The sequence below is a fragment of the Botryllus schlosseri genome, chromosome 5 (genome assembly GCF_051294905.1).
Source record: "Botryllus schlosseri isolate E-star chromosome 5, Bs_hap1, whole genome shotgun sequence".
Taxonomy (NCBI): domain Eukaryota; kingdom Metazoa; phylum Chordata; class Ascidiacea; order Stolidobranchia; family Styelidae; genus Botryllus; species Botryllus schlosseri.
The window spans coordinates 14987195-15013632 of record NC_137240.1 but is presented as its reverse complement, the minus strand read 5'-3'; the positions used below and the strand labels follow the sequence as shown (position 1 = coordinate 15013632).

Below are 26438 nucleotides of genomic sequence, written 5' to 3'. Positions count from 1 at the left end.
AAAACAGTACCTGTAACGTTTTCGGTGTTGAACGACGCTGTGGGCTCTAGCGTCGGCGTTAATTTGCAGATGGCCGAGGCGGTGACTCAAGATCAGGAAATATAAAGTTACCGCAGTGACATCTTAAAATTGGTGAGATTTGATATGAGCATATGAGCGATTCAATCAAATGATACTGCGCACATAACAAAATCTCGGATCCTTCGCTTGTATCGACGAAATATTGCAGGTGTGTGGTGCGCCCGCCAAGAGCGCTGCTGCCGTATTAATTCTGGTTTACAATTGCGAGTTTGCCCGGCTCCGTATTACGGAGACAGTATCGGTAATGTGTCACGCACATACCTTGACTTTGGTTAGATAAGCGATATAGACAGTTGAATGACGGGAACGATTTTACGAGATGTCGGTACGAATTGGTTAGCACTCAATCGTACTATGGTTCGATTTTTCGTGACATGCGAATATGAGGTTATCTTCGTAATATAGGCGGCGTTGTCCATTAGTAGAACTATTTACGCTTCCGGACGTGCAGTCAGAGATGCATTTCTGAAGTATAAGACCACCTTCGGTAATAAAGGTACATCTTTTCTCTTGTGATTTCGTAGCTATGAAAAAGCATCTCGTCGTTTCAGTTAACGATTTTATCGATGAACGAATGTCTGCAGTCCAACATCTTTAATATAGTGCAGAGCTTGTACTATACTCTCCCACGTTACAGCTATAGTTAGTTTTGATAAAGATATTTCTTTTTCAAGGTTTTTTACGCCAAGCTTGGTCAATGATTTTATGAACTTCAGCGTAATAGCCAGCGATCTCATTTCAATTTCGAGACAGCGCTGCGCCGGGCCACAGCATGATAAAAGCGAAACGAAGATTTTGTCTTCCGTTTGCGTTATCTGGATCGTATCTCTACCGTATAGTGGTAATCCGATTTCACTGCAGGCAAGATCGTAGCGTACCAGCAGATTTTCAAACGAAGGCGTTAGCGACAAGTGTAGCAATAATAACAGATCGAGAAAGATTAGATAAATCCGTCAAACTTTTTCGGTAAGCCCTAAAACTTTCTCGTCAAAAAAAATAGAGACCAACTTTAGGTGGGCTATTAACTGGAGTGAAGGATATTTCAACTTTCAGCTCTCAGAATAACTGTGTAGTGTGATTGGTGATACTGCGCGAAAATACAATGCTGCTTAGTGCTCTCCCATTTCAGAGCACGGCGAACCGCCAAAAGTTGAATCTATCCGATCTTTCGACATCTTTTGTTAAGAATCTTAAATTTTAAAAATGCATATTATTTTCCACTGATGTTTCCTCACGCGACCTCGCGCCATCAGTAATTAATATATTTGTGAATTCACTATCTATATATCATACATAGAATACGTTGGAACGTAATTGAATCGTGCAAGCTTTACAGTACTGTGGAATTCTGAACAATTTCCACACTTATTTCCAGGGTAGTAATGACTCGAGTCGCGATTTTCTGATCACTCGACTTGACTCGAGTCATTTTCTTAAAATACAGAAATGACTCGACTCGACTCGAGTCAATTTGTGTATTGTCTCGGCGTGAACTCGAATCATTGCGCATGACTCGTGCCAAGTCATATGACTCGAGACACAGACGGTCAATGCCGGCATTTCATTGTAATTTCGAAGAATAGTGAAGTAACCACGGTATTGGTATTTGTCTATTGGTAGCGGTACTTGAAAATGTGACCAGAAACTGTTAAAAGTGACAAAATTAGTATATTATACATGCGAACCACTCGATATTACCGAACAGAGTTATAAAAAGTGGGTTAAACAATAATGTAACTGGAAACTGAGCAGTCAATGCAATGACTTGGAGTCGGACTCGAGTCATAATACCATGACTTGGACTCGACCCTCTGCTCTCTGACTTGAACTCGGACTTGACTCGGAGGTGAACTGAAAATAACTCGACTTGACTCGAGTCAAAACTATAAAAGTGAGATTGACTTGTGACTCGGAGCATTGTGATTTGGTTACAACCCTGCTTATTTCAGCAACTGTGACATAATTTGGATACTAATTGATCATTATTTCTCACTCTTCAATACCTTTTGTAAATATCTGATATCGTATGTCGCACTGATAAGTCGGATCAATATCCGCCGACAAGCCATAACCAAATTTTAATGTAGATATACGCCACATCTATAATCCGCGAGTTACCCATCCATTATATCGCATGCAGTCAGATCACACCGATAATATTCCATCATCCAGAGTGCGTATATTGAGCCTTTAAATAGTCCTTACGGCTGCGCCAGACGCTCTTAAACGCGCCCGCGGAAGTGGGCCGAGCTATAATGAGGATGTTTATGAAATTTGGCACACTTATTAATCAATGAAAATACAGCACTGCGCCCACCACTTTGCGTTTAACCACTTGAAAGATTCAGAAAAGTGCTACGCAGTCAAAACGACAACCGGGAATATTAGCAATATTCAGCCTAAGTCGTATTCACGACTTTGTTTTGTCAACAGCTAGAGATTCAGCTATTTTGTACGTACTTAATTTCACCTTGGCGATGGAATTGAAATATTTATTTACCGTTAACAGGATTACTTGAATCCATGCGAAAGTGTGGTTTCAAGCTCTTACCTTATCATACGTTAGAGGGGAGCATATCCTCAGAATATTTCGGATACTGCCTGCAACTGACTAAACAGCATGCACGCCGTCTCACCGCAGCTCATGGTATGGGAACCTTCAACGCTCGGAATACCAATCCACTCCCACGACATACAGCAACATATGTTACCGTCCGCGGGATATCCTGTGGTTGTCCCGCAACAGTCGTACCGTCCCGAAAACATCCAGCATGTGTACCCCGGCGGTGCTATGCCGAAAACGCAAGAAATGCAAAACATTGTGTGGATACAACAGCCGAATGTAATCGCCCAAGACGATACAGACGCTAACCAAGTGCTGTTGTCCCAAGTGTATTCGCCCGGCGCGATGCAATTTCACCAATCTCAGCCCAACATCGTACCGGTACTTATGACAGTAAATGGTCAAAGACTGGTGGTGAACCAGCCCGTACATCAGATCTCACCGCAACAACAGCCTGCGTTTTGTCAAGTCGCCACCGACAGGCAATCTCACGAAGCAGTGCACTTAGTAAACATCAACGGGGTCAACCATAGCGTGCCACACGCTCATCAAATACAATCGCTGCAACAGGACTATCGCCACGCAGTGTCTGTACAGGACAGCCAAGCTTACATGCGGCCGAGGCTGACCCCGAAGAGACGAAATGGGTGTGCTATCAGTCCTTGCGGTAAGAATAAGAAGGCCTGAAGAAGGCCTGAATAAGTCGGCAGAATCATAATATTAGGGCTTAGGCTTACCCTATTTTGAGATCTGTAAATAGGATACTTTCAAAAATTCTGAAAGATGTAGTACCGGAAAAGAAAACTGGTGATTTTGAAGAATTTTATACCAATAGCATTGTGTTGACTAAAAATAGGTCACCCTTCCGACTCGACTCCTGAAATACTCGATTTTACCCCATTCCAGCAGTGTTGACCTGGTATAAAATGACCCATGTCGTCGAAAAAGCCATGAATATCAAAGAAACAAAGAAACCCGTCAAAAGTATGCTATACCCATCAATTACGTCAGTACCTTAACACCTTCATTTCCTACTTGCACTTAATGTAGTTTTGAAACGTCTTTGGAACCGTTACTTCTACTTGTAGTGGAGTACAAATTTACGGCGTTATGTCTACTACTTGCGTAATAACGCAGATAATTTTCACCACCTCTGGCAAACGGTAACGTGTGTTTGAATTTTAGACACGGCAGTGAACTGGAGGAATAATACTTACGACGATAGGACGCTAAGCGGTATGAACACCGCGCAAAGGCGGAGAAGCCAATCTGCGGATGAGGACAGCAATGCCGCGACCAATCCAAAATCTTCGGGTGAGGGAATTGAGCACTGTGTTCGATGAAGGGTCTGTGGACACTGGACTGAGAACACTTAAACATGCGAAACTAGCATATGGGTTAAAGTTAGAAATGGGTTACGGATAGGCCTGGGATGTATAATTCTATAGTTCTATGTAGCTCTATATATCGCTGGGATAGGTTTCGGGTTTGGTTAGGGTCAGAGCTAATTTTGGCGTTGTGAAGTCACATGTTCAAACGTCGAATGATAAAGTGTCGCAAACTAAAATGTCGGACATCCGTTCTAAAGCACCATGCGAGGACTAAATAGTAGAGTTTACAATATCAACCTCCCGAAATATCGGACTTGTTAAAACACTGAACCATGGCCTACTAAACTAAGTTTAGCATGCCATGACTAACATTTTCACGTCACAGATGGTATAATTTCCTAGTGCATGTAGGCCTACGTACGTATACGACGTACGTCCCTGTTATTCTAATCGCTTTTCGTTGATTGTGTTCACCGGATATGCACAATGCAAATTGGAGAGAAGCGAATATAATGTTATCAATTCGGCTCAAAATCCGAAAGGAAATCCGTTGACTCAAATTTGTTCAAGAATCTCGTGGGAGATTAGTGTCATTCTGAATTAAGTGCTGAATAAATTAAATCCTAATTCGGAGAATTTGCAAAAAATCGCGGTCCTCAATCCGTGCTAAACTTATAGCAGCATAAAGAGGTATTTGCGTGATACAGCTGCAATCGTCATTTTGCACTTGATTCGTGTATACATTTTTCTGTTCCACACACAATATACTTTACTCTTGGCGTGTATGTATCAGCTATAATCCTACCGTGTAAACGTGTCGAATCGACAATTCGAATGAATTATTTTTTGTCAAATGATATCACCAACTGTGGATTCATCAAGACTTCTTTGCAGATGAATACCATTCGTAATGATATTACGCGCGTCGTAATTTTTCTATTTTGTTTATCGCCATGTCTCAAATCACACGCATTGTTGATGTTAGCCGTCTTACTGACTACTTGCTAACCACCGACAATTGTATATTTACACACGATTCTACAGTCTTTCAATCTTCCGTGCCCGTTACACTCCCATGTTGAGTCACGTTTGAATCGTTACAGACCGATTCCGTATATCCATTAAACCCAATCATATAATCACGCGAATTTAACGCTCACAGGAAGCCCGTTGCCGCACAAAAGAATTGCCTCGGCGTTGGCGACCGCGGAAAACTGCAAATCGCTTTTGAGGTCCTCCGATCCGAGGCAGTTACGGAAGCTAGTCGATATCATCGAGTATTACTTTTCGGACGAGTGTCTGTCGAAGAACGGCTACATGTTGAAACAGGTGAGGAGCTGAAATTTGTGCTCTCGCGGAAAAAAAGCCTACGTCCAAAGGCGTTTTCAAATTAATTAATGATACCAGAGCTTTAAAAAGTAGTAAGCGTTGCTACTCCAGTAGAAGCAGAAGTAGAGCAGTGACTTTCTAAATTACAAGTAGAAGTAGCGATTTAAAGGGCATGTCAACAGTACTTCAAGTAGATGCAGAAAATTTTAAGGTCGGAAAAGTTTTTTCAAGGATGTAGGTTCTAAAAGCATATTTGGTCGATAATGTTAGCAGTTAGTCGGAGGTGGGTATTTTCTAAATCGCAAAGATTTATGGTCGCGACCAACGTATATTCACAATACCATTACAGATTGGTAAAATCTTCGAAAATCTATTTACAGGGGCTATTTAACGCTGTTCTTATGGCAATTTCAGTCAGTACAGTTGCACAAACTTATCCTAGAGAAGCGTAAGTAATCCAGAAACACAACCACTTGATTAAATTTAGTGCAAATAGGTAAAAATTTATTGTGTACTCCGAAAAAGTAGAACTATTTGGGTAATGACCACCTCTGCCTAGTGGCTACTAGAGAATGTGTGTATGCCTGCTAAATACTGCGTTCACTCCAGTTGAACAACGGAGACAGCGACGGTTACATCTCGATACGACGCGTGGCTGCGCTGAAGCGAGTCAAAGCGCAGACGAGGGATTTGCGGATGGTGGCGTACGCGGTCGACCAGTCATCGAAGTTGGAGTTGGACAAAGAAGGGATGATGGTAAGATTCGGATTCGCAGACTTATAGCCTGGAATATAAAGAAGACCACTGCTAACTGGAAAGAAAACCAAGTAGGGCTTACCCGAATGAAGTATTAGGCTTCGTATTGTGTCGAATAGTCGCGTATCACTCACTATGGCGCCATTGGATGACATAGAAAGCTCAAGTATGTACCTTTTATGCCACCACAGAAATATTGCAAGCTATACACCACAATAAATATATTTCCTATTTTGTCGAACAAACCTAAATATGGCATAATAATCAATGCTGTGGGTTACCAATGACTCCACAGAAAATTATGTTCCACTTGGCATGCATATATATTTGTACTACACGTCTTGGACACTGTGATACGACCAATCGAGGTTTCAATGCTTCCAGAATTGGAAAAAAGTATCGAAACTACTATTCTTGTTGATGAAATAACTATGTGGACATATATGACTTCCCAGTGTCAGAGGAGAGGTATAGGCACTATTCGCTTACTTGTTATGTCCTGTGCTGAATACGTGACAGGCGACAAGAACGGATTGACAATTCCCTTATTATTATCTCACTTTGTCTAAGCATCTACTTCGGCGCTAGTTAAATTACATCTACGCGGTCACATCCCTGCTATTTTCGCATTGTGTCGGATCGAATTAACATAGGAATCGCTACTCCGTATCATCTTGCGCCAAACAGCATGATCGCCTTCGCTATATTACGACGCTAAAGTGGATGATATCATTTTCATCCTGGTCGTAGATCATCGGCTTCATTACCACCAGGCGTGCAAAACGGTAGCAGTCAGTGCCACGTCTTTCTGCTGGAGTAGAAGTAGAAGTAACGCCGTATATTGCTGGAAGTAGAAAATGGATGATCTGAATACCGAAATATAAATAGTCTCAAAAAATGAATTTGGTCGAGGGGGACGCATTCTTTTGGCGTTTAATCTGTGGTGGATACGTCGCGGGATACGAAACATTTAATTCAAAGCCACGCACGATAGTGGAGATGACATATCTGTAAAACCGTGAGCAACACAACAAATTACCCGAAAAATACAAAATTATCTTTATCGTTATGTAAAACATGTATTATATTCTTTGCGGTCGCATAAAACGTAGGATATATATTTGAATTGTCACATGAGTCATACAGTTATGACGTCAAAATGAGTGATACCAAATACTCGATTCAGAATGGAATCCCTCAAGAACTCGATTTGCCAAGCCCCACAAATTATCCGATGAACATCACTGTGTTCTTTGGCGCGCGACAACTACGACTAGTGCGAATGTCACTCTGATCAGACGCGTTGTTACGCCACAGATCCGCAGGAAGCGGCCTCTCCCCGAAAACATCGAAGCTCCGAGGTTCATCAGAAGCGTGGTAGCCATCAACCTGCCGATTGACGCGCCCACTGTCGAAAACGTGACGTCACTGTTTCAGAGATACGGCATGCTGACTCAAGTGCGGGTGCTGCGACCCGGCAAGGCCATACCTTCCTACTTGAAAGATTACACGGCCGTGAGTGTTTTGATGCTAAGCTTGAATTGAGAATGAAAGTTACCCATTGCAATGTCAAGTTTTGATGCTGTGTTAGTTCCAGGATCGGAGTGGTTTCGGCTGTATTTTAACTCTTTTCAGCTTCGCAGCGTGTATCCAGCGAACGTTTTAGTTTTGCGGCAGCAAATATGGTGTTTGGCAATTTTTGGATGCACCTAACGCTGTATTTGATACGCCATACTGGGCTGTTATTGTTGTTGTTATTTTCGATATATATACATTCACACCACGCTTATATTTCGTTCTATGATTGCTGATCTGCCGTAGCTGTTCGATGGCGTTGTATTTCTACATTTTAGTAAACATATAGCTTGTCGCCACGACTGACTCTTACTGTTCTAACCCATACTTTACTTTGACAACTAAATCAACAATTTTTAAAGCTGAAATTGCTATTTTTTACATTAAAAATTAAAAATTAAATTTAGTTCACGGACCAATTTTGTTCACTTCAATTATAACGAAATCTACACGATGTAGTCACTATAGAACTGTATCACGATCGCATTATTTAGTTTTGAAATCACACAAGTCTATAGGACGCGAGTCACTTAATTCGCTTGCTACGGATATTCATCTCTCGAACTACTGACAAGTATGATTATTCACGGAGTTGGTCACGCAGTAACGAAGTACTTCGACCTTTTCGGATTACTGAAGTATGTATTGACTAATTTCACTACATACTTAAGTGGTTATGTTTTTGGACAACTTCCAGTTACCAGTTTGTTATGGAAAATTACTTAAGAAACTTTTTGGATAAGTTAGCTCCGTTTACGAGTGAAATTCTCGTAAAAACCGCGTGATATAGCATGCCTTAGAATTTGCTATACTTGTGCTTGTAATTGAGTAGAAAATTACGATGTTACGGTGTTACGTTGAGTCAACGTCGTTGACTATATTGACAACGGCTGAATAATATCCTTGACCACGTTGATAGGCCACTAACTGTGAGATGATTTTCGAGCCCTGATTTCCACTTCTGCTCCAAGCAGTATACCTTCCTGGGAAGTAACTGTACTAGCTCCAGCTACCGATTTAAATTTGATATGTGCTTCCAATGATTCTTCATCTTCCTTCGTCGGATTACCGGCGTATTAATTTGAGCGTCCGATTTCCCTGTACAGTGGGTTGCCGATCTAGGCACGAAGGTGTGCGCTGTGATCGAGTTTGAAGATCAAGACGAGGCGCAAAAGGCTTGCAGGGAGATCAACATGCAGAACAGGGGCGAGAACAGCCTTCGCGTCGCGCTGCTCAAACCTGGTGCCAGGATACGGCGAACCCTATACAGGAAATATAAAGGTAACGCCACAAGTTATCAAAGTAACTATGTATGTATGTATGTATGTCTGCTTGTTCGTATGTATGAGTTGTATGTGGAGGATTTTGGTGCTTAGCAACTATGGCCTTGTGAACCAAATCCAAGTATTGTAACTATATAAATTCGATTATCCTATTGCAATATAGTTGTCCCGCGGTGAAGAATACATATTCAGTCACTGGTAACATGTAGTCGGTAGGGGTTGCCGAGTATCCATCGATGGTACTCAAGAAATTCAAATAACGACATTCAAATATCACAAAACTACCTCAAGTGGAAGTAGATTGGAAGTAATGTAAGTATGTATAACTACTTGATTACAGTACTTCTAAAAGTACAAGCCCGCCGTTACTGACCGCCTCTGACTTTTTCTTTGAGAGCTCAGGCGGACTGTAGGCGCACAGGTCTAACTATATAGGCTATTTAAGGAGCGGCTTACCTAAAGTGTTTTTACAACCACGCATTTTCCACTAGGACCAAGTTCGATATGAAAATCCCACTGCGTTAGCGCGTATGACATCCCGTCTGTACGATTTTCTTCGTTGTTAAAACTGATGGGTAATAGTAACCGTGTGCTCTATTCTCCACGCAGACGAACCAGCTGAAGGTAGCGACGAATCCAACGACACTGTCAGTACCACCGACCCCAAAGACTCCCACCTTACCCTCCCCGGACAACGGGCCCGCACCACAAGCGATTCCAGCACGGAAGGCCCCACCCTAGTCGCCGACACAGCTTCGGCGAATACCCCGGACAACAAAGCCGGAAAACCCGAAGACGCCTTCCACTACGACGCAAGCATATCCGGATCCGATACCGGATCCGACAACGAGTACTGCAGGCGCAGTATAGATAGCGCTCAAACACCGCATCAAACCGGGAATGTTAAGTCCACGGACAGCGGGTACAGCCAGTCCAGCAGTAGCGACGAGGTCGATTCCTCCTCGTCTCCGGCTAAATCGAAACCTGATTCGACGACTCCAGATGAAGTCTCGAAGTCCGCGCAGTTTTGTAATAGGTTGGAGAAGAATTTCGTAGACGGGGTGCCGGTCAGAGCGGCCAGGCGGCCGAAAGGGCCGGTTGATGATGATAAAGGCTTCCTGCGACACCGCCCCGGGCACAATTAATCACAACAATTTGCTAACGGGGTGATATTACCAGCTGGTAAAGCCAGTGCCAGAACCGTATTCTGAATACCGATACTTTCTTACGCCCAGCCTGACTTGTTCTCTACGCCGCAACCGAGAAACGCGTACTTCGCCGATCTCCAGCCTACCATACAGTGCAAATCAAGCCGTCGGCATTTTCTTGTACAAAATTTCGCTTTCACACCCATTGTATAATGGGTGAAAACGAGTCAAATGCGCCAAATAATATGGATATTTATCGTACGGATGGAGTGGTTGTTCTCGTTTACCACCACAAGAATTTGCAAAAGGTGGTCTACCAAACGTTTATCTCATGCCCATTCTAATAGGTTTAAGAAACAATTCCATAAATAAATCCCACGGGTGGCTGTAGTAGGTTGTGTTTTCGTGTCCGACCCCAAGAATACTCAAAAGGTTGATAGACGTAAACAGACTTACTCCATCCAAGGTTTATATCTACTGAAGTATTGCTGCATTTGACTAGTTTTCCCCCGTTATATCGCGCGTGAAAGAAAAGTTTGTACTAGAAAGTGCCAATGGCTTGATTTTCACCCTACGCTATGTCGGAAATCTCGTAAATACATTTATTTTCCGCACATATATTTGCAGCCTAGACCTTCCGCTTTTCATTAATTTGTACTGTTGCACGGACGATAAGAATTGCACTCCCTTAGTCTTATTGCGGTTTGACTAATATTAGCGTCGTCTTTATAGGACTTATTTTAGCTCCAAACAATCATATATCGAACGCATTCGACTTTTGTGACGTCACGTCGTATTCGTGACGTGTTCTTTTCGGAAAATGTTGCCCGTAGCTTGTATACTGGAGGAACGCGAGTCCGTTGCTACCCATACGAAGGCAATCGTGCTGGCTAGCAAAATACTTGCAAACAGACAAATTCGATGGTGGGAATCTTTTGGCTTGCGGACATCTATGGTTTTTCGCAACAATAGAATTCGTCGGTAGGTGGTGTGCTCGAGCAATACATTCTCGAATCGAATTTTCTTCGCGACTTCCACAATGAGTGTTGCTTTGGATAATGCACGACTTTATTCGCCCCTTTTCTGAAATATCACAAGTACATTAAAGCTGCTAGATGCGGAAGATATGTTTTGAACATTATTTGTTTAACCCTCTGTTATCCCCAGCACTGTTCAAAAGGGGTAGACGGCCTTGATAAGTTCCTCATTTTGAACTCCGTCCTGTCTGCGTTATTGTGAAAGAGTTGTTTTGTGCTTTATTTATTATATCCAAGTATGTGAGACGCAGCGCTGTCGCGAATTACAACCCGAAAGCGTACCAAGGTCGACATTTCGATTTAGACATGACACCTTTCTGCCTAATGTCACTGTCGAAAATCAAATGTAGACCTTGTCTGTATCTTGCTTGTAAAGTGCTGTCGGCGCACGTTTACGCATAACTCTTGAGTCTTACGGCGCTCGCATATGCCGCGGCCTTGAAAGATACCGCTGTCTTTTGGTAGAACGCGCGGTGAAGAACGTAACGTATACGAACGCATTTTCTAATGAAATCATATTATGCAATTTGCGAATTTTGTTGTTCTTCTTTCATGGATTAAATTTCTATATCATTGCAACTGGTGGCGTCGGAATGTTTGACAGAGCTTGGTTGGTAAGATCAGATATGCGTATCTAAAACTCTATATCCAGATATCACGTTTCCGGATTTTGATTTTATATTGTCCTGAAGTGGCCCACAGGTTGAGAACTCCTGAAGTAGAAGAATCTCAAAAGTACTCAAGTAATTTCAAAACGCAGGTTGGGTCAATCCTTTTAGTAGTTTAATACGGGGGTATGGCGACTTCCGAAATTTGTACGTGCATGCAAGTCCAGCAAGTTGGCAAAATCTGCTTCAGTACTCCAAAAAACAGAATTCAGTACTTCATAACTGACCATCTCTGATAAGACACTAATGAAAGTTGATTCGCCAGTAACAGTGTCATAGATGGATAACGCTATCGAGATTTTTACAGCTTTGTACATTGCAACACCGATATACATTTCCTTTCTTTGCATCCCAAAACGGTAATTTTAAATAAGACTATCTGCAAACGGAGCCGCGATAAAGTTGGAACATCCACGATCGTTAGTTAGCATCGATTTTAAAGTTAAAAGTGAATTTGTAGAATCATCGCAAAACTCTCTGTACCATATAAAATATTAATTAATCAAGATAAAACTTATATCAATCATTCGACGCTATCAAGTATATAGGCGGGCAAGGTCAAAAATAAAATGATTAGATTGGCAAGCGAGCGCCCACGTTAACTACGAACCAAAATTTTTGTTAGGCAATAACATTTCTTAAGAGGGCAATGCTATACAAGTATTCCCGTCTGCATTCCTTCAATTCTACCGATCCTTTGATTGGAAAATATACCATATTTAGTATAATCGTGGCGTAGAAAAACATAGTAAACGACTTCGTACAATATTGTTGGGCTGTTGAACGACTTCGGATTCCATTACCACCGCTTTCTGTCTCGGACATGACTCTGTTATACGTGGTGTCGAACGTATACTGCTGCCAGGATGAATTGCAATAGCTTGTCAGCTTCTCGAGCGCGCATTATGTAATATTTCTAGCCAGAATTGAATCTGGGAGATGGACATCAATTCGAGTTTTTGTTTGCGTAGATTTGCTTCCCGTTGTTTCCAGATTGTCGTATCGACTTTCAGCGACCTGAAATGGCGTGTAACGTAATGACACCGACAAATTAGCATATCCTATTGGATGAGTTAATTGCTGCTATATGCTGTAAATCAGTGCGCCACGAAGCTATTTCAGGTGGGCCGCGAAGAAGTTCTAAGTTTCGTATTCAATTGTCCAAATATTCCAAATACTTTAAATTTTCAAGATTGGAAGAGTTAATACACAGTCTCTTCCTCCAAATCAAATTGTTTTGCGCCCATAAGCGCCACAAGTCACGTTGCCGTGCTCACAATAGTTCGTGATCCAGATTTTCGTCACAGTCATATTGATTGGAGCGTGAAATCCTACAGTGCTTTATTGCGTGTGCGTGGTATTCAAATTCATACTTTCCCCCAAAGGCTTTGCGAACGTTGATCGGGAAATGCAGCAATCCAGCCCGATTAGTCGTTATAATCTGTAAACATTTGCCGCAACGCGAGCTACTCATAACCCCTTTGTGTTCAACGCAATAGATGAATTGGTGATTGGATACGCGCTTTCTCGTCTGTTGTTGTTTGTGGCATTCATGATGTCTTATACAATGGTCATTTACACCAGGCCGATATTTTCTTTATTGTGATTCCGCCTCTGACGACTTTGAGCACGGTCCAATTTCAGACTTAATAAAAAAAACCTTAAGCATATACGATGGCGAGGAGCTTATCTATATATAAGCCTTTCACGTCTTTAATTGTCTGTTACAGGCAGGACCCTAACTGCCGCACCCCGACCCCCAATTGGTGCATCGAGCTTGAAGAGGGGCTAAAATTATCTCATGAATCAACATCAATCAAGGGGTATTCTATCAAATTTTCTTCACGCAATGCGCGATTCGATATCGTTAGATGTCTTGGTGTTGATAGTGGTCTAATAATATAATACGCATAATTTATTGAAATAGGCCTTTCGGTGTCGGTCATTACCACGCCACGACATACCAACACTAGGGCTCTTCAAAAATGACTATTTTTCTCAAACCGTACTGGCTACTTGACAAAATTGTTAGGTTACCTTATTTAAGCTTACACACAAAATTTGGTCCAATTCCAGCCAGTAACCGCTTTGCTACAGGAGAAGAAAGTTTCTATTTATTATATAAAAATAAATAATGAAAAAATTGAAAATTTTCTGTTCACCCCATGAAAGTGTTAGGCTGTATATAGAAACGATGCTCATCAAATTTGGTTCAATTCCAATCAGTGGAAGCGGAGTTATTGTCGTCGAAAAAATTTTCATTTGAATAAAATAGTATTTACGGTGACCGATTCTTTGTTTATTTATTATAGTTGTGCTCACCGTAAATACTATTTTATTCAAATCAAAATTTTTCGACGGCAATAACTCCGCTTCCACTGGTTGGATGTGAACCAAATTTGGTGAGGATCGTTTCTATAGACAGCCTAACACTTTCATGGGGCGAACAGAAAATTTTCAAATTTTTCATTATTTATTTTTATATAATAAATAGACAATTTCTTCTCCTGTAGCAAAGCGGTTACTGGCTGAAATTGAACCAAATTTTGTGTGTAGGCTTGAATTAGGTAACCTAACAATTTTATCAAGTAGCCAGTACGATTTGAGAAAAAAAGTCATTTTTGAAGAGCCCGAACCAATACATATGAAGTTTCGGCCAACATGCGACTCTGCGAAATGTGCTGCCAAAAAGATCGACAGGCTCTGCCGAAAGGATCGAGACCTTCGGTATATATATACCGAATTGTCCATTGACTATAGGCGCCTAAATGGCTGTTTCCAAATATTGCTGTCGCCAAAAATTTATAGTAATTGCCGATATCATTGACCGAATGCCATCATGAATTCGGGAATATATTCACGCTATAGGCGCGACCAGATAACTGTAAAGCACTGACAACATAAAAACTGGCGCCTAGGAGCAGTGGTTTGAACGTTAGTCGCGAAAGGGCGTCTGGTGGGTCGCGAACTGAAAAAGGTTGAGAATCACTGCTGTAAATGACAGGTAGGCTTGATGCAAAACGTGTTGCTCCCTGAGATTATGACTGGACACAACGATTAAAGCATATTCGAATCCGAAACAAGTGCTGATTGCAATAATTCGAGTACAATAGAGACAGTCGTTTTTAGTACTGAAATTTCATCTCTCGCAAGTGAGAATTATTTCATCAGCGATAATATTCGATTTGAATCCGACATGAAAAATTGACTCGTCGTACTACTATCAAATCCAATTTATAACATATAGAAACAGTTAACGACACAATAACAAGCACATAAACAGAGATCCTAATGAAAACGAATCACTCAAAGTATGAAGTAAATTCCACAAAGCAAATGCGAATACTATTTGTTCGCCTAGGACACACTGTCCGAATAATTCATTTTGCTAACCGCATTCGTGGAGATGGTTTCGTTAAAAGTCTGACTATGATTGGCGGTGACTATGACCAACGTTGTTGAAACGTTTTATCCAGTGAACCTTTCGGAAGAAATATAATTCACTCTGAGTTATCACCATGCCGCATCATATTCTACATGCTATCATGCGGCAGCACTATTAACAGCCGGTCAATATTATATTGTATGTGAGCACTAGCTTTAATAACGGAACGCCAGGCAAGCGATGGATAGTGCGGAGCCGGGGCCTACGATACTTAAGTATTTAGCATCGTAGTAAGTATCGTAGCAAGTATCGTAGGCCCCGGCGGAGCGGATCGACAAATTCTCTGGTCCGACTCCGATCCGGTTTTTCAATTCTCCGGTCCGGCTCCGGCCGTATCAGGAAAAAGTACTGATCCGGCTCCGATCCGGCTCTGGCCAAAAATGAAAAAGTCCGGCCAAAAATCCGGCCCAACACGGTACGGTGGTTTCGTGAATTTATAAATATGGCTCGTTTATTTTCGCACTGGTTTGGCGTGTATTTGCGTGTGTTTGGTTGGTAGTTTTTTAGTAACAAACGGCATGCTTATCCATGAAGATTCTGGCCTTATCAAAAAAGTACTGATCCGGCTCCGATCCGGTCCGGCCAAAATTGAAAAAATCCAGCCGGATATCCAATCCGGCTCCGGTCCATGCTCCGCACTACGATGGCTGCATTGGCATTGACTCAGAAATCATGTCTGCAGTCCAGCTGTGGTATACACTATATGACCGCTGACACCTTCTTTTAATACCATAACGGCCTCCATTTACTTTTACCTGTGAATCTGTGTCGTAATGTAGCACGTTGTAGGGCTTTCCTTCTTGTTCTTCGCTACCCGACGACGATAGGGATGAAGTAAGCCTTTCGTCCGACCCTTCCTCGTCGCTAGAAGCTCTTCGTGCGCGAGCGTCGAGTCCTTCGTCTGATATCTGAACAGCGGAGCGTTCTTCTAATATGCTGGATAGCGGCGAGCGTGCCTCTGGCTTTCTCTGGGTTCTGTTGCCGTTCGCTGCGTTTTCTCCAGGCTGAAATTAGTTGTAAACGCGCTGTGAAGTAAGTAGAGACGGGCGCGAATTATGCGCATTGTGTCTCTATAGACGATTTTTTTCTTATCCAGATGTTTATTTGACAGAATGTCGTTAACTTCTGTTGTGGCACAAATTGCATTCCGTTGTGTACCACTAGAAGGTTGCAGGTTGGGGGTCGCACAGAACGGTGTTGCGGGCCGTAGTTTGCCCATCGCTGTCGTAATAATAATTGATGCATTTGATTCGTTTTCACTCATTGGAATGAGTGTAAAAGTATGGTTTAGCCCAGTGGTTCTTAACCTTGCCACCAGCGTCCCCCAAGGGGCGCTGGCGATTTTGAAGGGGGTGGAAACGCTCAGGGGGCGATATGGGGGCGCTGGGCTCAGGGGGGCGCTGAAGAAAAATGGCTTCGCCGTAGATTATGTGGTAGTAGGACATATCCTTAATGAGTATTCAGAACAAATTAACATCCAACAAAACATGTCCAATCCCGAAATTTTTGGTCGCGCTGCGTGACGGTGTTTGCTACATATGTTTTCATAAATGTAGCGGGTTATTATAATTCATATAAAACGAATTGCGCGTACTTTTAGATCGCCAATTAAATCGTCAAAATATTTCTTCATCGTATCATAAAGGATGATACTATCTCGTGTTGTGGTTCACAACCTCAGATGAACGTTAGATAATCTGAATTGCTTTGTCTGGAATACATTCATGTTAAAATTAATAACTGGGTAGAGTACAAAATTCAATGTGTGCAGATATATGCATTCAATTCTCCGTTGACTTACTTATAGTTACACAAAGCACTAAGACAAAATCCAATACCATTAATTTCCCCGTATTGCCAATCGCCGATGTGAATTCGGGAGGGTTCGAACCACAGGGTATGAGACTGCTCCTGATTGTTGATTTAACAACCAGGATTTGACCCTGAATATACCACACACAAATATTATATTGTTTACTATAGTCGAATGGTGCTCGAGCGCGATTGAAGCGCGAAATATTTCCTATACCAAAGTCCCAAAAAGGCCGACTGAACTCTGACCTCTTACCAAGACCGAAACTGCTGCAACCCAAACCCCCAATCGGTTAGCTCGAAGTGTACCCTAAATTATTTCGGTGAATGAACATAAATTGAACATCACGTTTTTACGACTCCCCCACGGAAGAAAACGCATAATTAGAGAAAATAGAAATAAACATTTCGGCTTTGGCCATTACCACGCCACGATGCACAAAGGCATATGACGTTCCGGTGAATATGGGACTCCGAGAAGTGTGTCAAAAGATCATCAGCGAGAAAACCTTGACTGAAGAGGATTGCCCTTATGTTGAGCGTAAACTTCGATGTATATAAGTCTAATTGTCCATAGGTGCTTAAATCGCTCGTGCCGAATTATCTTATCATGTCATCGCAAACTGCTCCCCACAGGACAAATAACATCCGTCAGAGAAAATTATTTGCCAGTGACGAAATACCAATTTTGAATCACGTGCTTACTTCAGTTTAAAACGTTTATGCGTTTCAATAACTTTCGACTATATAGCGGACAAGAGGAAACAAAATAACATGTAACGATTTAATTGTACCAACGGGCACGCCCAAATATGTTCAATTATTAATTACGTGGCCTTCATTTTCCAATGCAACAGCTCACTCAGCGCTACTGCTAAATCTGATTACGTCGGCTGAGAGAATAAAAAGTTTATAGTGACATATATATGCAATTACAACCTATTTCATTCATGCATTATAGAAAATTTTGGCTCCTAGGGCAACCAGGCCACATAAACTTTGCTGACCATCGAAATCACGCGACTGGGTTCTTGGTGGCCAAGCCCTCTCATGAGTTTGGTTTATCACGCTATGGGTGCTCAAGACAATCGTTTTTTAGGGGGGCTGACGAAGTGCTCCCTGTTACCCATTGTCTTTATTACAGTCCTTACAATATGAGGTGGGGGGCGCTGGAGCACGATAATTTTTGAAAGGGGCACTGGAGGAAAAAAGGTTAAAAACCACTGGTTTAGCCGATTCGCATGGTGAAAATTGGCGAAACACAAAAGTTTCGTTTACTACTCGACAATGAACATGTTTTTTTGAAACGGAAATCGTTGGCCTAGTTAGTCTGTTTGGAACGTAAGATTGATGGGGGAATCGGTATCAGTATCAGTTTATTATTATTTTCATAATTTCAAAACATCACAATACTGCGATACAATGAAAAGATAGGAAGGTGCCGAAACGGCTTGGAATAGTCTTTGAGACCAGACATCAACTTTGGCCTATAGGCGAAGTAGAGAAGAGGCATGCATACTGAATGAAAAGTAAAGCAGAGGATGATAAAAAGGCAAGCGACAAAATGATGTGGTATGTGGCGGAAGACGAGATCGATGTTAGGTCGTGGTCCGGTAATCCCGAAGGTTGACTAGTAGTGGTTGTGGCGTATATGTTAGGGTTACCATATTTTGGAATCGAGAAAGGAGGACACTTTTACCGAATCGTAAAACCCGAATTGCAATATTTACTGGAAATTTTGTTGAATTTACTAAAATAAAAAAAGGTCATCACTTTCATTCGACTTTCGGATGACCCGCTCGAACGTCCGTATTACCTATTTGGCTATTTCCCGTCACTTATGTCGATTTTCAGTTGAACCTGTCCATTATACTAGCTGTAAAAGCTGTAAAGGAGGACGAATTGCCAAAAAAAGAGGACATTTAGCTGTCCTCGGATGGAATTTTCAAAAACCTGAAGAAGGACGACAAATCCTCGCAAAGGAGGACGTATGGTAACCCTAGTATATGTCTATATACCAGATAGGTAATGTTTTCGAATTAATATCGTGGACCTTGGAATTAGTTGAGTACCCGAAGCGCTGTGTGCATGTTTTCACTTGTTGCAGGCCTTTAACTAAAAGGTGTAAACAGAAATTGCGCTGACTCTTACCTGTCTGGCATCTTCTCTACCAACCGGAGTCTTTTCATTTCGTGGTCCTGACGGTTTCGCTGGCACCATAACTGGGTAACTTTGTTTTCTAGAGAAACTGCACCTTGAAGCGCGAAGCACTGAGAATACTGTTTTCAACTTGTCTCACTTTGGTTTTCCCACTTTTCGCCAACACAAGCACCCGATAACCAGAATGACGGCGATCACAAGCAGGTAACAAAGCACAAATACGGCTACCATCCATACTTCGACTTTATACTCGCAATATTGTCCGATATACCAGACTGACATTGCGCCGACGCAGCTGAAAAAATGAAGACCGATTTCCTTTGATAGCCACCGGAAAAGCAATCCGTCGCACTTTTTGTGACGGTATGTTCGTCACAATGAATAAGTGTGACATTTATTTGTAAATAAGGGACAGGATACCCCTTATTACCCCAATTATATCACTAAAACCATTTTTCATGCGGACAACCTGCTAATTAAATGCAGCTATATCATTTATTAGTTGTCACATGCAAATACTAAACGCAATATGGTGCTGTCTGCATGCACGTAGAAATAGTAGTCGCCATGCGAAACTTATGATACCAACAACAGAGCACATGGTGATGATGCTCATGAATTCTATGCATAATTAAATTAATATAATATTGACAATGATTTATACTATGTCCTATGCATCTCAGTGGATCTCAAGATTTCATCGAGGAAAACTGATGTCAACCCATCAGAAAAATATTGCCAGCCTTATTCCAGTCGTGGTCGTATGACAAAATTATAATCATCAACCATTGACGTAAAAACCTACCAAGCGAAGATCGCATAAGAGTTGGCTCGTATCACAAAAGGGTGATCGGACGGACGGCAGATATGGGTGGCTGGAACAGTGCGCTCGATTCGTATTCGATGCTGCATTGACCTATCTAACACGTGCAAGCAGTACCTACGCATCTACAATATTCTGGTTTCACAAATGATCTCATTGAAAAATATACTGTCCGTTATATACAAAGGTGGACAAAGTAGTCAGCTTTGCTACTCAAGGATGCAGAAGTAACGCCAGGAATTTCTACTCATTTATAAGTAGAAGTAGCAATTTCAAAACTGCTTCAACCAAAAGTCTAAAATGAAGATATGAAAAGTACTTTCGAAGTTATAGGGTACATATTCGCGAATAATTTCACTACAATAGCTGCAATTTTTGAAAATATATTCTGTTACCGTGTTACAGGTGCTATATCCATCAGATTTTATGATAATTCCACACATCGAAGTGATGAAAACGTATCCCCAAGCTACTTTTCACTTTGCAAAATAAAAGTGTGACAAGTAAGTTATGCCTAAATATTGTTAAGCAGAAGCGGAAGTAGTAGCGAAAAAATATAATCTCTCGAGTAAGTAATGTATGTAGGCGAAATACTTCGTCACTGAACATAGCTGCTGTACATAGCCGCTCTTCCATAGAACTCAACTTTCCGATGGTTTGCAATTACACGCGTTGGGCATGATTAGGTAGGGCTGGGCGCAATGATTCGAGTACTCGAATCTGAATCGAGTAAAAATTCTAATGATTCGAGTCGAGTATTAAAATGCGATTTTTTCGAGTACTGAAAATATACGCTCCACGCCACTGAAAGTTAATTTATCAACGAGAATTATAGTTTCGTACTATTTTTCACTGAGGAAGCCTTGAAACCGTGATTGGCCGTATCGCAGCATACGAAACACATAGTACAAGCTACTAGCGTTACTGGAAATAACATATTTCTGAAGTTATGATCAACCCTCAACATTGTCACAAAGCGCGATGAAATCGGTATGGTCGAAAAAAATACCAAAGTATCTTTAAGGTGATGGAGAACGGGCATTATGTTCTTTGTGGATGGATGAAAAGAACATATTTGAACATGGACATCTTAATACTCTTGTTACGTCATAATTAGTGATACTCGAATGCTCGACTCGAAGCATAATGCGTGATTAAGAATCTAATCACTCAAGTAGGCCTACTCGATTTCGCCCAGCCCTAGACATGATTGATACTCACTTGCATGACGGTGCTTGAGCCGGAATGCTGTGTACGCAGGACGCCCCGTTCTGACAAACAGTCTTATTAAAGCAGATACTGATGCATGTTGGCGACAGCCCAAGTTCGGTTTCATTACAGAACACTTGGGAAGAACCGCAACTGACCAAGTTGCAAAGTGCGTTTCCTGAAATGCAAAAAAAGTCCAAATATTTCTGTAATCAGAGGCAGAATTGGACAACTTGTTAATTCCAGTTGTCTAATTAAACTAATTAGAGCGAAATGCCAGTAATATAATAGACGCATTTGTTCAAAATTAAATACAGGACAAGGGATGGTGTGAACGTGAGGTTCACGTTCGCGTTCTGTGTGTGAACCTCGGAAAATTTGAGGTTCGCGTTCACAACAGAACCTTGGTAGGTTCTGCACCGTGAACCTTTTTCATATATTGCAATTTTCACTTCATTATAACATCTTTGGTTCAAATTTATTGACTTTCAACTGCGGGCCACTCGCTATGCATGGAGCTGGCAGCATAAACATTCAACACTAAACGAGCATGCCCTTGACAATCTCAAAAAATATTGTTACAAAAGTTTGCTCGAAATATCCCGTTTGTGCATATTTAGTGTCTCTGTGCTGAGAGCTTGACCCGCAATCACATGACATCAAGAGCGAAATACACTGTATTTTGTCAGCGAATGATCCTAATTCAACCAATCAATGAGATTGATATCGTCTTCTGATGTAAAAATCTAGCAGGCGTACGAGATCAATCTTGACTACATATGTATACTGTATCATAAAAACCAGATCCGTGCGACTGGGGTGTTGGCTATACTGCTGTATAACTAATGGGGTAATATCGGTAGCAAGTATAGAAACCCATTTTACACTCTGCTCAATATCCGTGTGGCAATACTCAGACGCCGAATACATTGTCCGATCAGGTCGAAATTTATGGCAAAGCGACGCAAGATACTGATTTTATGGGATTATTATATCATTTGATTGCCTCAGTTGATAGATTTGGCGACGTTTAAAACGTCAATATGTATACTTAAGTACTGAGCTATTATGAGGCCCCGAGCCGTCGCTCGGTTTCGTGTACAGTAGATTAATGTAGGCAATCACCTAATTGAAATATGGGGTTGAAATTAGCAATATGACGTCACGTGACGTCATGAGGTTCACGTTCGTGTTCACACAGAACCTTTCAAAAAGGTTCACGTTCACACGAACCTGAACCTTTCAGAGGTTCACACCATCCCCACAGGACAGTCTACATATTCCCGGAGACACATGCGCAATTGGCAATTGCCGTTACCGGTTAACTGCTCTAGAATGTATGTATGATGATTGGTGATGCAGATCATCATTGGTTTATTAGCAATTTTATCAGTTCAATACACCACAAAAATGCGATACAATGAAAAGAAAGGAAGATGTAGAAGCGACTAGGAGTTGTCTATGGAATCGGACACCCACCTTGGCCTAGGCGATGTAAAGAGGAGGCATGCACACTGAATGAAAGTAAAGAAGATAGTATAGAAAAAGGAAGCGACAAGAAATAGGACGGCATGTCAGGGGAAGCGAGATCGGTAGGTCAGTCGTGGTCCGGTAATCTTGAGGATGGACTGTATTTATTTAGTAGTAATTGCTTGTATTTCGACTTGAATGTGGACACTGGACATGCTCGTCGACTGTCGGATGGCCGGCGGGATACTGTTCCACACATCAGGTCCGGCATATTTGATAGAGCGATGATCTTTTCGGTCGATCATATGATATTTGGACGACGTGGACGCGCGTGTGTTGTACTTGTGCGCTTTTGATTCAGAGGTAACGAAGTCATTGAAGTATTCGGGGCAACGACCGCAGTGAAACTGATACATAAACTTGGCGATTTCTAGTTTCGAAAATTATATTGCGTGTTGCTCACAGAACCTCATTTTAACTCTGGATGACCATTGACCAATCACGGCGTCACAATCGCATCCAGCACGACTAGTTCGACGTGAAATTACGCTTTCGCGAAATTTTGAGCGTTACAAATATCGGTTCACAATACGTTTTATGTTGCAGTTATAGGCGATTATCTTGCGGCGTACTGGTGTGGTTGTGTGTCTTGTGTAGTCAAGATATATATGGCTAATTTATTTTCGCACTGGATTGGCGGCTACTGGCGCGCGGTTGGTGGTTACTAGTTACAACAGTCATGCTCACCAATAACAATTCTGACCGTATCATAAAAAGTACTGATCCGACACCGATCAGGCTCTGGTCCAAATGAGATAATCCGGTCCCGATCCATGCCCCGCTCTAACGCGAACGATCGAGAAAATATATTTTTTCAAACTATTTACTCCAGGGCTTGTTAGATCTTCCTTTTCTACTTGGCTTATGTTTCGACATATCTTTAAGATTGCGGCGTTACTTCTACTTCTACTTGAGAAGCAAAGTTGACTGCTTTGACTACCTTTATCTGTATTTGCATCGCAGTCCTTCGTTCCTTACCTGCTAAGGAAAAGTTGGACTGATCCTCCAATACGGAATATTCTTCGCTGAACAGTGCATTCGATTCGAGGCCAGTCTTCACGGCCGATACAGTACCGATAGTTGTCAAAACAGTTGAATCACTGCTCACGTTGAGTAGTGGATAACTGTATGATATATTATATTCCACACGGTACGACACCTGAAGGTATAACGGTGGGAATATGCAGCAAACGTTGGCGTTACGGTACTCGGAGATCAAATAAACTGTACAGTGTACAAGTTAATAGGCTTCAAGTGATTCCATTCACCTCATTTGTTGTGTTTGTCTTCAGCTCCCGTGCGATGATGTTGATAGACTCGAATCCATCGAATGCTTGTGTGTAGAATGAATTGGCCTAAATTTCCACAAAGCAAATGTGAATACTACTTGTTAGCCGAGGAAACACTGTATGAATAATTCATTTTGCTAACCGCATTCGTGAAGATGGTTTCGTTGAAAGTCTGACTTTGATTGGCGGTGACTACGACCAGTGACGTTGAGAAGATTTTATCCAGTGAACCTTTTGGAAGAAAGGTAAATCATGCTGAGATGTAACCATACCGCACCATTTTTTGCATGATATCACGCGGCTTAATTATAAACAGCCGGCAAATATTACCCTGCATGTCAGCAAGATTTAGTACCAAGCGCAACGTCACATAGACTATGAATGTATTGGGATTAAAAGTCATAAATCATATGTGTAGATAGCAATATTTAATATTATTCTTATTTGTGAATTTGAACGAGAGACTCATATGTTCAAGACTCGTAACTCAAGTGCTAGAATAAAATCAACACATTCCTCATCGAGTAGGTTCAGACATACTCAAGGATGACGAATAGTTACTATATTACTAGCAATGAATAGCTCAACGCGACAGATGATAGAAAATCACCTTTCGACAGGGGTGAGGTATTCTAAAGGAAAATCACTATCACATATGCTATCGCAATTTTTACCGATGGATTTATAGTATATCTGAGTCGGTATAGCTTATCAATGGGGATTGGAGACATTTGAACATCTGACATGTTTCAGTTATACTGTCTCAGCGATAATAATTAATACCTACCTGCAATAACTGGTGAGAAATTCGGGAATGTGAAAGACGAATCCCCCTGTGAATGAACTAAAAAATAAACAACCATACAAAATGAGGATAATAAACCGTCATAGAGGTAGCTTACCACTTGTTGCCATAAACATAATAAAGATAGCTTCAACGATAACGTAACTATCGGTGATGCGAGTATAGTGAATATTTTGAATTCTCGTCCCGTAGAAAGCCATCGGAGATGACCTATGTCACCGGAATCGCCAGGTTAAATCAGCCTTTCGGTTGCCCTTATTTAACGAACTTGCATAGCTATAAATTTCTTCATTCACGTATGCTTACTGCTACTTATAATAACTAACTAAACCTTGTCACCTGTCTAGAAATTCGATGCGTTTAAGCAGAACTGCGCGAACTCAATGTAGAATAGGGCCATCATTTAAAGCATTGTATGCCTGAACGATTACGTACGACATCGCGAATCCTATACAAACGTTTGTACGAGCAGGCTCAATCGCCAAGCACGTCGTCGATAGGGCGGGAGCTTCTGCTTAAAGTACGCAGCCTTATCCAGGCGATCAACTAAGGAGAAATTGCTTGCCGAGTCCGAACTGAAGATGCTGTTACGCGGTACAACTTCACCTTCCAAAGCTCTTTTCTGAAATTCCACCAGACTGGTTCATTAAGGACTTTAGGTTATTGCGATAAATTCAATAGTACTGCACTAATATCCGGTTATGAATGAATACGCCCTACCGCTGTCTACGTACGTTATCTGTGTAGTCTGATGACAGCGAAGACCCTACACCAGTCGGTGTTGTGTGGACTGAAGATATGTGATTTACAACGTTATTTTGTTTGTATTTACTGTGTTTGATTGTATTTAAGAATATAACGCTGACATGTTACGAAATATATTCTATACCGCTGACACTTGAATTTATAATTATGGATTGATTGATACTCTTCAACACTATATTCCTATGAAAGTTACACCACGGAAATCTTTGCTGGCGTGTTGCCTGCAAGAATACGATTCGCCCACCGCAAAGGAAGGAAGGAAGGAAAGGACGTAGTTTATTTTTGTCCTTGATGTTTTTTGCGGCATATACACCGACTCATGATAGACATACACACGATCTGCGCATATGCATACCATGCGTGCATGATGTGCATATGCCGCTGGACAAGGAAGTATAGATATAGCCTTTTACGGCTTTCTAAGTCACCACCCCTCCATGCTATCCCAGTTATGCATGAGCGCCAAGCAGGGAAGCCATGGATACCAGTGTTACTAATCAGGTCTTTGGTCTGACCCGGCCGGGAATCGAATACCGACCTACCGATCAAGACGCCGGACGCTTAACCATCACGCCATCTTGTCTCTACAACGTCGGATCATCCGTATCATTGCGAAAGCCCCACGGGGGCCTGGATGTGCTACTGATAAATTGCTACTTAAAAGATTTGGTATTCTGAACATAGAAGATATGAGGACACTAGAATTTGCCAAGTGTATGCATCAGTTCCATTGCGGTCACTGTCCCTCAAATTGCAACGACTACTTCACCTCGGAGTCAAAAGCGCGCAAGTATGAATGTAATGGCATGAAGTCATAACTCATATCTGC

At 41.7% G+C, this 26438-nt stretch overlaps 2 protein-coding genes across 2 annotated transcripts; one reads left to right on the top strand and one right to left on the bottom strand.

The window, feature by feature from the left end:
• Positions 1–1280: 1280 nt before the first annotated feature.
• Positions 1281–11682, top strand: LOC145439165 (uncharacterized). The gene is made up of 7 exons (XM_080316652.1): positions 1281–3311; positions 3830–3958; positions 5138–5304; positions 5914–6060; positions 7378–7575; positions 8742–8916; positions 9528–11682. Exons 1-7 carry the CDS (start codon positions 2702–2704, stop codon positions 10061–10063), a joined length of 1962 nt encoding a protein of 653 aa, XP_080172778.1. The 5' UTR covers positions 1281–2701; the 3' UTR covers positions 10064–11682.
• Positions 11683–11864: 182 nt separating this feature from the next.
• On the bottom strand, positions 11865–25371 carry LOC145439167 (uncharacterized). The gene is made up of 10 exons (XM_080316654.1): positions 24942–25371; positions 24827–24883; positions 24182–24270; positions 24019–24105; positions 23729–23909; positions 21233–21398; positions 19328–19483; positions 19180–19267; positions 15972–16220; positions 11865–12788 (listed from the first exon to the last, which is right to left on the bottom strand). The coding sequence occupies exons 1-10, from the start codon at positions 25042–25044 to the stop codon at positions 12675–12677; spliced, it is 1290 nt and encodes a 429-aa protein (XP_080172780.1). The 5' UTR covers positions 25045–25371; the 3' UTR covers positions 11865–12674.
• Positions 25372–26438: the final 1067 nt, after the last annotated feature.